This window comes from Sus scrofa, chromosome 6 (genome assembly GCF_000003025.6).
Source record: "Sus scrofa isolate TJ Tabasco breed Duroc chromosome 6, Sscrofa11.1, whole genome shotgun sequence".
In the NCBI taxonomy this organism is placed as follows: domain Eukaryota; kingdom Metazoa; phylum Chordata; class Mammalia; order Artiodactyla; family Suidae; genus Sus; species Sus scrofa.
In genome coordinates, this window is record NC_010448.4 from 164,182,572 (window position 1) to 164,198,971 (window position 16,400).

Below are 16,400 nucleotides of genomic sequence, written 5' to 3' on the forward strand. Positions count from 1 at the left end.
CCTAAGAGAACAGCAAAATAAACAGCTTTACATTAAGAGTAAAAAATCCCTGCATGAAAGACATCATCTGATTTCAAGAAAAAAGGGAAAACAGTACCTGCACAATCACAAACTTATTTAAAATTTAAAGCTAAATCACTGAAGAGAATAGCAGCAAAGATCAGTTCAAATGTTTGGATAAAAATTTCTCTGGAAAGTGATCCATTCCTTAAACAAAGGAGAAACAAAAGTATAAAATAGCAACACAGAGACACACTGCATGGGCATGAAGTCAAGAGTTATAGAAGGAGACAGAAAACAGTCCAGTTTTATAGCCTAGAAACAGATGGAAATTTAGAGACACACTAAGTTGAGAGGATCCAAAAGGCACAGCAGCAAAAGTTTAAAAATAAACATATTTCAGTGAGGCCTTACTCTAGACACTAGAATTCAAAATTACATGCAAGATGTTCTGGAAGTGACACATCCATGGCAGACAATGTACCCAAACTACTTCCAGTCTCCAGAATGACCCCTTGGAGCACCTTCAGCACTTTATTGTGCCAACCTCTCTAAATCAATTTTTTAAGAGGAAATTAATCTTGCTTAGGAAACAGTCGTCTTTATTTTCAGTTCAGTTACCTGTGCTAACAAGAAAAAGTGTGAGGAAAATCAATATTTGCTATAAAAAGCAATATATTTCAAAAAAAACTGGTATAAGATTTACCTTCATGATTATATTTTGTTCAACCTAAAATTAAAGTCAGTCTAGGAATATAAATTTTTGATGGTAAAGCCATTAAATCCTAGGCCAGCCTGGGATTTAATGTTGACCATAGACCACTGTACCTACGTACACAGCGTAGAACAGATTAGAAGGGACTCGTGGTTCTTGATTAGAGTCTAACTTCTTCATACAAAGGAAACATCCTAGAAAGTGGTAAGCTTAAGGGAAATTTTTATGGAAAACTTTCTCTCCTGCCATGACTACTCAACAGGAAGAACGCTGAGGCTGGAAATCATTTTGCAAAATGGGCACCTTCTTCCACCCCACTAGCCTGACTAAATTGGACGCAGTTACGCCCTGGAATCAGTCAAGGAAGTAACAGGAATTTGCTACTCCCGCTCTTTGCTCCCGTCTACCATTATCCTCTCTTCCAGCTCAGCTCTCAGTCCCAGGCATAACACAGACACCAGTTAGACCTCTTTTACAGTTTTGGCCTCACCTTATCAATCTTTCAATCACTGTACCATAGGCAAGAGAAAGCACACTGCATGTTCTAAAGTTCAAGATATTAGACTTCATCACAATTAAAAACCTCTGTGGTTCCAAGGACACTACCAAGAAAATGAAGACAACCCAAGGACAGGAGAAAAATCTCTGTAAATCATTTATCTGGATAAGGGACTTGTTCCAAAAATATACATTAAAAAATGTTACCGCTCAGTAATAAAAAGATAAATAACCCAATTTCTAAAATTACAAAAGAAAATTTTTACAATGCAGTATTCTGGGGGTGCGGAGCATGGAACATCCAAATAGACATTTCTCCAAAGAAGATATACATGTCCAGTAAGTATGGGAAAGTTGCTCAACATCCTTAATCATCAGGGAAATGCAAATCAAAACCACCCATTAGGATGGCTATTTTGAAAAAAATGGCCAATGAGTGAGTACATGAAAGAGGCTCACAGCATTCATTAGTCATTAGGGAAATGCAAATCAAAACCAGATACCAGGAGTCCCCTTCGTGGCTCAGCAATTAATGAATCCAACTAGGATCCTGAGATGTGGGTTCAATCCCTGCCCTTGCTCAGTGGGTTAAGGATCTGGCATTACCGTTAGCTGTGCTGTAGGTCGCAGATGTGGCTCGGATCCCATGTTGCTGTGGCTCTGGTGTAGACCAGCAGCTGTAGCTATGATTCAACCCCTAGCCTGGGAACCTCCATATGCTGCAGGTGCGGCCCTGAAATAGCAAAAAAAAAAAAAAAAAAAAAAAACCCAGATAGCACTGCATACCTAGTAGGGTGGTTAAAATCAAACACAGAATGAGAAGTGCAGGTGAGGATAAAGAAACCACATACTGCTGTGGTTTCACACCGCTGGTAGGAATGTAAAACGGCACAGCTGCTGTGCAAAACAGTTCCTCAACAACTTAAACAGAATTATCATAAGATCCAGCAATTCCACTCCTGGCTATTTACCCCAAAGACTCAAAACAGATGCTGGTACACCAATGGTAACCGCAGCATTACTCACAATAGTGGAAAGATGGAAGCAGCCAGAATCCAACAACAGATGAATGGATAAACAAAATGCAATATATACATACAATGAAACATTATTCAGCCATAAAAAGGAATGAAGTTCTGATACATTTTAACATGGATGAAACTTGAAAACACCCTGAGTGAAAGAGGCTGTACCAAAAGGACAAATATTGCATGATTCCACTTATGTAATGTATTTAAAATAGGCAAATTCAGAGGCACAAAGTAGTTACTAGGGCATGGGAGAAGGGAAGAGCGGGAAATTATTGCCTAATGGTACAGAATTTCTGTTTGGGGTGATGAAGAAGTTTTAGAAAGGTGATGGTTACACAACACTGTGAATGCAATTTATGCTACTGAACTGTACACTTAAAGTGGTCAAAATGGTAAATTTCATGATATATTTACCACAATTTTAAAAAAATAATGTAACATGCAAAGACCACTGAATTATACATTTTATTTATTTATTTATTTACGGGGCTGCACCCGAGGCACACGGAGGTTCCCAGGCTAGGGGTCGAATTGGAGCTACAGCTGCCGGCCTACACCACAGCCACAGCAACGTGGGATCTGAGCCACGTCTGTAACCTACACCACACTCACGGCAATGCTGGATCACTGACCCGCTAAGTGAGGCCAGGGATCAAAGCTGCATCCTTATGGATACTGACGGATTCGTTTCCACAATGGGAACTCCGAATTACACATTTTAAATGGGTAAGTTGTATGGCATATACATTCTTTTTTAAAAAATTCTTTATTTTTTATTTTTTTGTGTCTTTTTAGGACCACATCTGCGGCATATGGAAGTTCCCACACTAGAGGTCGAGTCAAAGCTGTAGCTGCCAGCCTGAGCCATAGCAACGCCAGAGAGACAGACAGACAGACAGACAGACAGGCACACACACACACACACACACACTGGGAACTCCGAATTACACATTTTAAATGGGTAAGTTGTATGGCATATACATTCTTTTTTAAAAAATTTTTTATTTTTTATTTTTTTGTGTCTTTTTAGGACCACATCTGCGGCATATGGAAGTTCCCACTCTAGAGGTCGAGTCAAAGCTGTAGCTGCCAGCCTGAGCCATAGCAACGCCAGAGAGACAGAGAGACAGACAGACAGGCGCGCGCGCACACACACACACACACACACACACACACACACACACACACCCCGGCTCAGGAATTTCCGCATGCCACAGGTGCTGCCAAAAAAAAGAAATGCAATTCCTTGGAGCTCCCATTCACACGACATAGAATGGTAAAGAATGCGCACACATTCACAGTGACTAGGATAATTTACCTCTTGAATGTGACGACATAAGTATACAGTATATTACATCCTATCTAACACAAGTCTCAGGATTCAGATCTGTTTTAGGGCTGGCAAAACCACCTACTTTCAAACCCTCATTTCACCAAAGGGGAAACTAAGATAAGCTGACTTGCCAGTAGCAGAGAGGGAACTGGCTCTTGAACCCAGGTCTCCTGACTCTCAATGACTACTATTCCACAGTGGACCTCTGGGGTAATTCCTAAGTGATAGACATCGAAGTAAACATTCAGCCAGCCTGACTGTCATTGCTTTGTTTGCTTCATTTTTGCCTTTCTCCACTTCTGAAACCATTTCCATTTTCCACTTGCCTCACCCAAAAGTCAAATAAGTAACAAAAGTTTCCGGTTTAAAAACCTAAACTAGGTGTTCCTGTTGTGGCTCAGAGAGTTAAGAAACCCACTAGAATCCATGAGGACATGGGTTCTATCCCTGGCCTTGCTCAGTGGGTTAAGGATCTGGCATTGCCATGAGCTGTGGTGTAGATCACAGATGCAGCTTGGATCCTGCGTTGCTGTGGCTGTGGTGTAGGCTGGCAGCTACAGCTCCGATTCAACCTCTAGCCTGAGAACCTCCATATGCCGAGCAAGGCTGTGGCCCTAAAAAGACAAAAACAAAAACAAAAAAACAACGCCACAAAAAACCCCTAAACTAACCATCAAGTCAATTCCCAATTACATAATAACACCCCAACGTTCGTCACAGCACTATTTATAATAGCCAAGACATGAAAGCAACCTAAATGCCTATCGACAGAAGAATGGATAAAGATGTGGCATACAAAAATATATACAACATAATATTACTCAGCCATAAAAAAAGAATGAAATAATGCCATTTGCAGCAACATGGCTGGACCCAGAGATTATCATACTAAGGGAAATATAAGTCAGAGAAAGACAAGTATTTGATGTCCCTTATACAAAATAACTTATTTACATAAAAAAGAGAATCACAGATTTCAAAATCAAACTTATGGTTACCAAAGGGGAAATGTGGAGGGGAGGGATAAATTAGAAATCTAGGATTAACATATACACACTACCACACATAAAATAGACAATAAGGACCTACTGTATATACAGCAGAGGGAAATCGACTCCATATTGTCATAACCTATATGGGAAAAGAATCCGAGAAAGAATGGATATATATATTCAGATAACTGATTCACTCTTCTGTTCACCAGAAACTAACACAACATTGTAAGTCAACTATACTCCAATACACTTTCTCTTAATTCCCTGAGTTCTCCTGTGACACAGTGGGTTAAGGATCTGACACTGATACGGCAGTAGCTGGGGTGGCTGCTGTGGCATGAATTCCATCCCTGGCCAGGGAATTTCCACATGCTGCAAGAGCAGCCAAAAAAAGAAAAAAAAAAAAAAAAACCCAGTTACATAATAAAACATCTTCTGGGTTGCATCTCTACTTCCAGGAGACCAACAGAAATTCATGTTATTATCTACCTCATCTTTACTTAATTATAAAGGTGAGTCCTATAGGTTAAACACACAGTTTTCCAATGGCAAACACCAATGACCTATGGTCATGGAAGTTCCAAACAGAAAGTGAGCAGGGAAGCAGTCTTCTGTGGACCCCCAAATTAGCCGTATTTAACTGCTTATTGGTATAGGATACCCTAATGATAAATGGGAACCAACTTACGTGTCTTCTGGAGATGACGGATGGAAACCAACCACGAACATATGTTTTGGGGGACTTTCAAAGCAAAAGTTTCAGAGAATGGTAGGTAACAACTGAGGCTTCTTCCTTTACCAAAGTGCTGTTTTGTTGCTTTGTTCACCAGGCAGCATAAAACTCTTGGCAAACAATACATCCAGTCACACCTGTTCTCTATTGAGTTCAAAATGCTCTTATCGCATGTTTAGTCTGTAAAAATGTTCTTAATTTGTCATGTTCAAGTAACTGAAATGTTAGAGTAAATACATTTTCACATGGTAACCGGGCTAAAAAATATTAGCTTTAAAGTTAACAAGAGTGAGTGCGTGTGATCAGGCTAACACGACACAAAGAATAAGATGGTTATTCCTTATCTCCACCCTTCCTCACCTGGTCTAAAAGTCCCTCTACTGGAGTGGCTTTTCTGAAATGCTCTGAATTTCAATTCAGAAAGACAACCGTTAAGATACTGTACTCCTACGGGCCTTTAGGAGGTCTTCAGCGACTGCAATCCTCGCCTAGTAGCATCTTAACTACTGCCTGGTGTTCAGATCAATTACTGTCACAGAATCTTCAACCCAAAGGATGTAAATCAAGTAGATTTCAATGCGAGTAAGGAGAAGAGGAAGAACTGATATTGAAGAGGGATTTTGAGGTAGAGCAGACTTGAGAAGAGGCATCTCGCTTTTTTTTTAATGGCCACACCTGTGACATGTGGCAGTTCCTAAGCCAAGGACTGAATCTGAGCCTCAGCTGCAGCAACATCAGATCCTTTAACCCACAGAGCCAGGGCAGGAATTGAATCCATGGTTCAGCAGCAGTGACCCAAGCTGCTGTAGCTGGATTCTTTTGGCGGGGGGGGGGGGGGGGGGGGGGGTTGTGTCTTTTTTAGGGCCACACCCGCAACATATGGAAGTTCCCAGGCTAGGGGTCAAATCAGAGCTATAGCTGCCGGCCTGCCCCACAGCCACAGCAACGCTGGATCTGAGCCACATTTGCGACCTACACCACAGCTCATGGCAACGCCAGATCCTTAACCCACCAAATGAGGCCAGGTGGAGTCCTCATGGATACTAGCAGGGTTCTTAACCCGCTGAGCCAAGTTGGGAATTCCTACCTCAACCTGCAACTTGAGATTTTTTTTCCCTTCTTCCTACTTTGGAAGCCATACAGTCTGTTTTTAGCGGTTACCCTAGAAATTTAAAACACACACATTAGTTAAGTTTAATGCTATTTTTACTCTCCCCTCATAGAGTACAAATGCCTTAACACACTTAATTCTGTTTTCTATTCAGTTCTGTGTTTTTAGGATTTTAATTCTATATTGACTTTTTTTTTAATCCCCACAAATGACGTGCCAATGTTTCATAACAAATGTTTGTTTAGAATAGTTTGCACACATACCAGTTTCTTTACTAACCATTTATTTTTGTACCTCAGATCTTCCTTCTGAGATCATTTTCCTTCTTGAAGTATATCTTTTAGAAGTTTCTTTAATTAGTATGGGCTTGTGGTTAGGAAATTCTGCTGTTTTCTCTACATGCTGGGTTCTTTTTGTCGGTTCAGGCACCCAGGGTATCATCCTTCAGGAGTTCTGACTTTATGCAGAGCTCACTGATCTGACCCCCAATCCTATTAAGGCCTCAGTCTTTTGCCTCTTTGCCCCACTCTGTGGCCCATGAAATCCCTGGCTCTATAGTCATTTGTGATTTGGGGGCGGAGAAAGTCCCCAGGCAGCCACACCTCTAGCACTCTCTTTCTCCTCTGAATTTGTGCTTTCTTGATTTATCTGAATTTGAGTTACTCCTTTCATTTTTGGCCAGTTCAGTCATGCATCAAAAAACAAGAATAAGAAGAAGTTCCCGTCGTGGCTCAGTGGAAACAAATCTAACTAGTATCCATGAGGACACGGTTTCAATCCATGGCCTCGCTCAGTGGGTTATGGCTCTGGCATTGCCATGAGCTGTGGTGGAGGTTGCAGACGCGGTTCAGATCCAGGGTGGCTATGGCTGTGGAGTAGGCTGGCAGCTACAGCTCTGATTTGATCCCTAGCCTAGGAACTTTCATATGCTGTGGATGTGGCCTTGAAAGACAACAACAACAACAGCAAAACCCTGTTAACTATTATAAAGGACAAAAGCAATACAAACTAATAGGAGCTCCCTTGTGGTACAGTGGGTTAAGGACCTGCCACTGACACTGCGGCAGCTTGGGTCTCTGCTGTGGCATGAGTTCGATCCCTGACCCAAGAACGTCCAGAGGCCAAGGGTGCAGCCAAAAAAAAAAAAAAAAAAAAAAAGAATTACAAACTAGAAGATGTTTTGAAGTGCTCTGAGAGCCCATGATAGAAAAATCTGAACTAAAAAAAATGTGAGGGCTAGTTCTGCTGAGGAAATAATACTTTCACCTCATGGTTCCCCCACTGCATACCCAAGCACTTTGGAGCACAAAAGTACCCTTGGGAACAGAGCAGGTCTTGACAACTCTTAGATACCATGTGGACTATCAGCTCAGGGCCATTTACAATTTCAACTTCAGATCACAGCAGATTCTTTTTGAAGACACATCCTTGTGATGCTGACTTTGTGGTGTGCAGTTGCCATGATAAAAATAAGCACATAAAAATTAACATGGAAAAGGAAATGAGGCTGGAAGTATCCAATCTGATTCCAAGGTGTAAGAAACTGTGCAGCGCCCAGCAGGCATTTATATCCCAATAGTAAGTGACTGTGGTTTCTTGAAATAAAGATGTTCCTTTTTCTTTGACCTTATATGTATTGTTTCCTTACATAGCTAACTAAGTTGTTGAAAAATGCTTGTATTGTTTGGTTCTAATTACTTATATTAGATACTTATTTTGGACTAGGGTGTTTGTGAAAAAAAATTGCTAAAACACCGAGGGCACCATGAATTGGAATGTCTAGGAATCTCTGTACTAAGCCAAGACTGAAAGTTAAGTAGGCATTTCAAACAGCACGCAGTAGAAAGAGCAGCAGCGAAAGACAGCATCCCCACCCTTGAACACATACAGTCTAGTGAGGGAGGCAAAACTAAAAGATAAGCAGTTTCAAAAACAATTTAATGTAAACTTCATAATGTTTGCAAAAATACTTCCTCTTGTCTTGTGAAATTCTATTAACTATGTATCTACCTCCACCCTAAATTGAGAGCCCTTGGAAGCCAGTATCCCCCACAAATAGAACATTTAGGATGCGTTTTCGGGGTCAATCTCACTTACATCGCTTTACTCTCCTTAAGCTTTCCTCAGAACTGAAATCTGTAGAGTCCCCTCTGCAATGGTAACTCTGCCCTAAGTGTTCCCTACCCCTCTACACCTCCTGGCAGCTGCTTCCTTCCTACTGTCCTTCAAACCTGAGCTCCTACCTATCACCACCCCCCAGGAAGCCTTCCCTGACCCACTGAACTGTAAATGTCTTATCTAAATGGTCTATTTGGTCTATTTATGTCATAGGACTCACCATTCTGTCCTGTAGTATAGTCACTGATTAACTCCCACATCTTTCCATTCACTGTAAACTTTTGACAACACAATTGTGTCTTATTTACGTCAACTATCATAGTGCCTAGTTCTCACAAGGTGTTTTCTGAATAAATAACAAGTATGGTGAAACTTTTAGGTCTAATTATACCACTTCACCTTAGTAGACTTCTTGGAAAAAATGAGGACTTTTCTCACAAAAACTTTGAAGAGATTGACAAATCTGCAAAAATTAAAATGACTGATAACCACCCAGCCCTAGTAAAAAATCACATAACTACTGATAGAAATGCAATTAAGTATAATGTTTTTGAAAAGTAATCTGAAAATTATCATGCAAATGAAAAATGCTGGAGTTCCCATTAAGCCTCAGGACATAGCTGAAGCTCCAATTCAGCCCCAAGCCCAGGAACTTTCAAAAAAAAAGCACATTATCTTCTGACCCAGCTATCTCACTTCTAAGAATCTTCCTTGCAAAAATAAAGGCATCCATATGCAATGCTATATTTGTAATGAAGTTTATTGAAAATCCCTGGAAACTACCCTGAATGTCCACTAATAGCAGGCAATGGTTAAAACCATGCTAGGATAACATCCATATTATGGACTATTCTGCAGCTACTAATACAAATGAATTCAGTCTATATGTGTAACAATCTGAGAGGACAGCCATGAGAGTCAATAACAACAGCAAAAAAACCCCAGAATAATCCAGAGTTCCCATAGTGGCTCAGCAGTAAATAACTTGACTAGTATCCATGAGGATTCGGGTTCAATCCCTGGCCTCACTCAGTGCATTAAGGATCCGGTGTTGCTGTGAGCTGTGGTGTAGGTGGCAGACATGGCTTGGATCTGTTGTTGCTGTGGCTGTGGTGTAGGCTGGCAGCTGCAGCTCCGATTCAAGCCCTAGCCGGGGAACTTCCATGTGCTGTGGGTGTGGCTCTAAAAAGACTGGAAACAAAACAAAACAAAACAAACCCAGAATAATTCCATTGAGAAAGGGTTAATACCAGACAGTTAATCCTTGTGACCTCAGGATTAGAGAAGAATAGCATTTCCCAATAATATATATTACTATTGTAACTTGAAATAGAAAGAAAAAAATGAAGTTTTCAAAAGTAAGGATAGTAAATAATCTGAATGTACTCTCCCCTCCTTCAGATCCTTAACAGCAGCAGCAAAACCCCACATTATAATTACATTTAATGAAAGGGTGGTGCTTCAGAAGAGTCAAGAATTCTGTGGACTCTCTTTCACATACAATTTAAACTTTCCTTTAAAAACCAGACCAAACCTCTTACTCCAGTCTATCCCATCAAAAGGACATCCCATCTTTTCTTGGCTGCACCTGCGCATGTAGAAGTTCCTGGGCCAGGGACTGAACCTGTGCCACAGCAGTGGCCCAAGCCACTGCAGTGACAATGCTGGATCCTTAAACCACTATGCCACAAGAGAACTCCCAGAAAGGCTTATTCTTAAGCAAGCTTCATACCCAATGGGTCTTCCTATCTGTTGCTTTGGGGATTTGTAATCAGGAGACTGAAATTTTTAGAATGCTCAGTACATTTTTACAACTATACTAATTATTCACTGAGAGTAAACTGAAGTGTTACATGGGAAATCCGAGTAAGACAAGTTCAGTCTCATTCAGTCACTTCTGGTCCTGAAATTAGGAGCACTAACTGCTACTTGGGCGCCCCCTAGGGACTTAATTTTTTTAAAAATTGTACATCTTCAGGACAAACTGGTGTCTTAGATAAATAAAAGAATATTTATTAATCACCTATCATGTGCCAAGCACAATGTTCAACACTGGAGACAGAAAGATAAACAAAATCAAGTTTCTGATTTCTACATACTTAAAGTCAAACTTTCTAAGGACAGCAGGTAGGATACAAAGTATAAGTTACTCATACAGCTCCTGGAAGAAGTTTTAACACAGAAGATGTTTTTTCTGTGGCTGCTACAGAAAGCAATTTGGCATGGATATAAGCTTCAGCATACTTTGTTCATGTAAGCAAAATGTTCGCCGTCTTTAAAAGGGTAGGTTTAAACATCCCAGCGACAATTGTGGTTGTTATTTTCAGATAAGTTTAGGTCTTGGCACCATAATTTTTCTTGGGCCAAAACAATACAAATATAGCTTAACTTAAAAAATTCAAAAATTGGAGTTCCCGTTATGGCTCAGCGGGTTACAAACCCAACTAGCATCCATGATGATTCGGGTTTAATCCCTGGCCTCGCTCAGTGGGTTACGGATCCGGCATTGCCAGGAGCTGCAGTGTAGGTGGCATATGGCTCAGATCCTGCAGTTTCTGTGGCTGTGGTGTAGACCAGCAGCTGCAGCTCTGATTTGACCCCTAGCCTGAGAACTTCCATATGCTTCAGGTGCGGCCCTAAAAAGCAAAAAAATAAAACAAAAAAATTCAAAATTCAAAAATGACAAGGTATCCCCATCACGATTTTACTAACAAGTTACTTCACAATAACTCTACTCTGAGCATTTAACTCTTTATTTATTGCCCTGATTTAGAAAATGGCTAATTTTCAAAAACAAACGGAGTATGAGAGGACACAGATTTAAAAGAAATTAGCTGGAAAATAAATAAAACTGATAAAGATCAGTTCAAATACATAGACTAAATTCAACTTCAAAGCCTCCCTCAAACCTCTCAAACCTTTCCTTCCCAGTTTACAACACTTTCCGAAGATACTGCATCAACTCGTCTTTCTTCTTTTTTTTTTTTGGTCTTTTTTTGCTATATCTTGGGCCGCTCCCGCGGCATATGGAGATTCCCAGGCTGGGGTCTAATCCGAGCCGTAGCCACCGGCCTACACCAGAGCCACAGCCACTCGGGATCCGAGCCGCGTCTGCAACCTACACCACAGCTCACGGCAACGCCGGATCGTTAACCCACTGAGCAAGGGCAGGGACCGAACCCGCAACCTCATGGTTCCTAGTCGGATTCGTTAACCACTGCGCCACGACGGGAACTCCTTGTCTTTCTTTCTTAAGGTCTGGGAGAACAAGAAGCAGAGGAAGAATTCAGTCAGAAAAAAACAGAAACAAAAACAAGCACCACTTCCCTCTGGTGACACCCTCATCCATAAATGCAATGTCCCAGGACATTAAAGGACCAGATATCTTGGGCTCTGTAGGAGGGCCCAAAGAAGTACTTCTGGCAGCCTGAGCTGGAAATCAATGTGACCTTTTCAAAGAAACAATTCTATTTCAGCCACATTTCAGGTATGCTGTGAGCTAAATTAGCAGGGGTACGATAGTTGGGGAATTATATTGAATTATATTGACTTATATAACTTTTTCCCTACAGAAAAAGATTTAGTTCCAAAAATTACAATCTTTTGGGATTCGGCTTACATTTGCTGGTATAATAAAATGCAAAGAGACTCACAAAGAGGAAAAAAAAACAACCATCTAAGCTTAACTGACCACAAATAGTCCATTGTTTTGTCAGCTAGGAGACAGCAACTACTGAATTATTTACAATTTCAAACTGAGAGATAACAGTTTAAAACAGTTTAAGCTCATATAATTGTTGAAATTTTAAGAACAAGATAAAACATTATAGGATTTCTCATCATGGAAATCTTATAATTGTTAATTAGCAGGTTTAAAATGTTATCAGCCATTATTGAACAAAGTAAAGAATAAACACTACAGAATGTGTAGATTATTTTTAATCCGGTGGAGTAATAGGTATCATTATTATTATTACTATTTTTGTCGTTTTAGGGCCGTACCCACAGCATATGGAGGTTCCCAGGCTAGGGGTCAAATTGGAGCTGCCTATGTCAGAGCCACAGCAACTTGGAATCCCTTGACCTACACCACAGCTCACAGCAACACCAGATCCTTCACCCACTGATCGAGGCCAGGGATCGAACACTCGTCCTCATGGATCCTAGTCGGGTTCGTTAACCGCTGAGCCACGAAGGGAACTCCAGTGATAGGTATTGTTAGTTTGGGTGTGGATGTTTTAAAGTCATGTTATGATTCAGAAATACAATATTTAAGTGCATTCAAATACATCAGCCATAAACCAATTTTTAAAAAGTAATACTACAGTGTACTTCAAAGTAAAAATAACCCGTTTCATAAATTAAGAAAAGTCTAAAATAGAGGAAGAAATCACTTTGGTCTATGTACGTCAGATATTTTACCTCATTTAACATTCACAAATACCATACTAGATAGGTACAATTTCTCCCTTTTAAGAGAGGAACCCAAGCTAAAAGTAACAACTTCTCTGGAACTAAAACGATAGTAAATGGAACAGTCAGGGTTTGAACCCTTATCTGTTTGACTCTAAAGTCTCTTCTCCTTACCCTATTTACATGTAAGAGTTATTAGAATAAAACCCTGAAATCACCCAATTGTCATTTTTCTTTTTAAATGAAAAGAACCAACAAATATGAGGAGAAAAAATATTTATGTTTTTTGGTTGAATTAATTCCACTTATATTCCTAAAAATGTTTAACAATTATAAATACAGCTGTATAACATATGATCAAGTAGATGTTACCATCTGCCTTTTTCTTAATGCTCTTTAGAGAAAAAATATAGGACAAGGATGGATTGTACCAACCTGGGAGAGGAGTAAAATCCCAAAGCTAATAAAAAGTCATATCGTGGAACAGAGGAGGAAATTATTTTAAAAGTTCTGGGTCAAAACTTCTGTTGGTCACGGAGCTCAGAATGATTTTTTGGTATGTTACAAATCACTGGTCACCTCTTGCTTCTAGATACCTTCTGTTTTCCTTCTCTCCCAAACATTGCCCAGGTTCTTCAATAAGCCTTTCATCCATACTGCAGCTAACCGTGTATCTGTTCAAAAATTGTTAACAATTGAACCGGAAACTTTATTATGCTTTGGAGTGGAAAAAAAAAAAAAAGTAACACCATTTTAGAGTTTTGAGAGGCATTTCATATTGAGTTTAAATCTGTGTGCACAGCCTCCATTGTTTTGGAGGGGACAACTAGGACTAGGAGAGAGGAAGTGACCTGGCCACGGACTACGTGTGAGTTGGCAGCCGGGCCAAAGGTTGAAGTTTGATCTCATACTCTACGGCTTTTCCAACTACACGAACCTCTCTACACGAACCTCTACAACTACCTGAGCCTCGGGGCTGCTAGTGATGGGTTCAGAAAGTGCTACAAGCAGCAGATCGAAGAACACCTAACGTAACGCCGTGTCCTCCGGGGCTCCTGTCCAGGGTAAAGACCAGTTAGTTGACGATTAGGACTTTAGAGGGCCTGCGGGAAGGGGTGGGGTGGAAAAACCAGTCTCCGTTTCAGGTAACGCCGGGCGCACCCGGCCTCGAAGCCACATCGACGCTGGTGCCGCCTCCACCCATCCCACAACCGGCGACACACTGACCTCTGCGCGCTCGGGGTCCCTCGAAGCGGACCCTCCCGGGATCCCTCTCCCAGACCATTCTCGAGATGAATCTAGTCCCCAAAATGTAAGGAAAGAGGGCGCAGGAACAAAGCGACCCCAAACGGACCCCCTCCATTCTAGCCGCCCCCAGGCTGGCGGATGCGGACTACCAGTCCCGACATGCCGCGCGCCGGCGGACCCTCGACCACCGCCACGCCGGCGCTGCGCAGGTCACCGGGACTCGTAGTCCGCGGCTCAGGGGAGGTCAGACGGCCGCGCGCAGCGGTACTGACCGGCCCGGCGTCCGGTCAAGCCCAGGGACCCCGCCGGCTGTCCGGGCCTCACCTCGACGATACGGGCGCACTGGGTCCCCTTGCCGGCGCCGGGACCTCCGAGGACGAACACGACCTTCGGCCTCATGAGGCGGTGCGGACAGAGGAAAAGCGGCCGGCGGGTCAGGAGCGGGAAGCTAAGGCCTAGGACGTGCAGCAGCCGGCAGCCGCAGCGGCTCAGCATGCACCTCGGCTTGGTGGCACGCCGAGGGAGCTGACAGCAGCCCGGCAGGCGTAGACGCGGGGCGGGGCGCGGAGAAGGGGGCGGGCTGAGCCGGCGCCCGCCGAGGCCCCGCCGCCGTGGCTGCGCGGCGTCCGCGCCGCGGCCGGAAGGGGCGGGGCTTCCGCTATGCGTCCGTGGGCCGCCCCGCGGCGCCCAGCATTCCCGTCAGCCCGCGTTCTCCCCGCCCCTCTGCTGGCTGATTGGTGCGCTCAGTCCGCGGGCCGTTTGTCCTGCGCCTGGTTGTGTCTGGCCTGAGTTGGCTTCCGGGACGTCACCCACGGGGAGGTAAGATCCATTGTCCCAGCTCGAAGTTGAATTTCCACGGGGCAAGCAGTCATCACATGAATCAGTAAATAAATACAAATAGAAGTATCGGCTTTGAAGGAACAAAACGGAGGAATAACGAGATGATTGCAGTCTGAAGAGGTGATATATGAGCCAAGACTTGAGGATGGGAAGGAGCAGAGCTAGGCAAAGACGGAACTGAGTGTCTCACAGAGAGAGAAGAGGCGTGTGCCAAACCCCTAAAGAAACTCTTAAGAAAGGCCAGTACCCGGCTGATGGCAGATCAGGCCCTTTGATGACTGCAAGAAGTCTGGATTATGTTCTCTTGGCTATGGGAAGCCCTTTGAACTATAACTCCACTTCCCTGCCCCGTGCATTCGGGGAAAAGAAAAGGAGTCCAAGAAATGAGTCTTAGTGACTAGATCTTTAAAAGAGGAGAAGGAGCCTTCTTCAGGAGTCTGGAAAGCAGAGCCGGAAAGATCAGAGGAAAACCAGAAGCATGTGGTTCTTGCTGGACCTGGGGATTGTAGTGGTGTAGACTCCAGTTCACATAGTGAACATTGTTTTAAAAGCAGGTAAGTACGGGGAGTTCCCTTTGTGGCGCAGAAACGAATCCTACTCGTATCCATGAAGATGTGGGTTCAATCCCTGGTCTCCACCAATGGGTTAAGTAAACGATGTTGTCATTAGCCATGGTGTATGTTGCAGATGCGGCTTGGATCCCGAGTTCCCTAGTTGTTGTGGCTGTGGTCTGATTCTACCCCTAGCCTGGGAACTTCCATAATGCGCAGGTGCGGCCCTAAAAAGCAGAGAGAGAGAGAGAGAGAGAGAGAGCAGGTGAGTATGGATAACTTGGATTTGGCAACAAAGAGACTTTGGACTTAGGAACTCTGCATTTTTGTCCAAAGCAGATCATACACTATGTCTATCTAATTTGAAGCCCTATTGAAAATGGAAGCGATAGGAGACGAGAAAATGAAAACAAGAGAGTAAGAATCAAGGCAAAGTTTTATTTAGGATGGGAGAAGGAGCCATGCTGTCTCATGTGGTAGGCCCTAGCCACATGTGGCTATTTAAATTAATTACATTTAAAACAAACATTCAGTTCTTCAGTCACACTAACAGCATTTCAAGCGTTCAGTGGTCACATGTGGAAATTGTATGGGACGGTGCACCTGCAGAACTTTTCTTTCATCACAAAAAGTTGTGTTGGTCAATGCTGTACTGGAGCTTGTGTTTAAGCTGCTAGGGATGATGTGATACAAAGGGAGAGAGGTAACTCCTTGAGAAGAAAAATCAGATGAGCAGATCCAAAGGGCACATGGAGGGCCTGAGATCTTGTACAAGGTCGTACAGAGGAAGACGTTCATTTGTAACAGGAATTAC

At 42.6% G+C, this 16,400-nt stretch overlaps 2 protein-coding genes across 7 annotated transcripts in view; one reads left to right on the forward strand and one right to left on the reverse strand.

Annotated features, from left to right (window-relative positions):
* Positions 1 to 14,858, reverse strand: part of CMPK1 (cytidine/uridine monophosphate kinase 1) — a 35,991-nt gene extending 21,133 nt beyond the window's left edge. Inside the window, exon 1 of the mRNA XM_003128011.6 lies at positions 14,520 to 14,858. Within this exon, the coding sequence (XP_003128059.3) occupies positions 14,520 to 14,690 (171 nt within the window). The 5' untranslated portion in view covers positions 14,691 to 14,858. The remainder of the gene's footprint in view (positions 1 to 14,519) is intronic.
* Positions 14,940 to 16,400, forward strand: part of STIL (SCL/TAL1 interrupting locus) — a 69,105-nt gene continuing 67,644 nt past the window's right edge. The window contains exons 1-2 of one of the 6 annotated variants that reach the window (XM_021096689.1): positions 14,940 to 15,589; positions 15,723 to 15,851. The gene's annotated coding sequence lies outside the window, so the exon portion shown is untranslated. Of the gene's footprint in view, positions 15,590 to 15,722; positions 15,852 to 16,400 lie in introns of those variants that run through there. The other 5 variants (XM_021096695.1, XM_021096691.1, XM_021096687.1 and 2 more) reach the window with 5 other exon arrangements.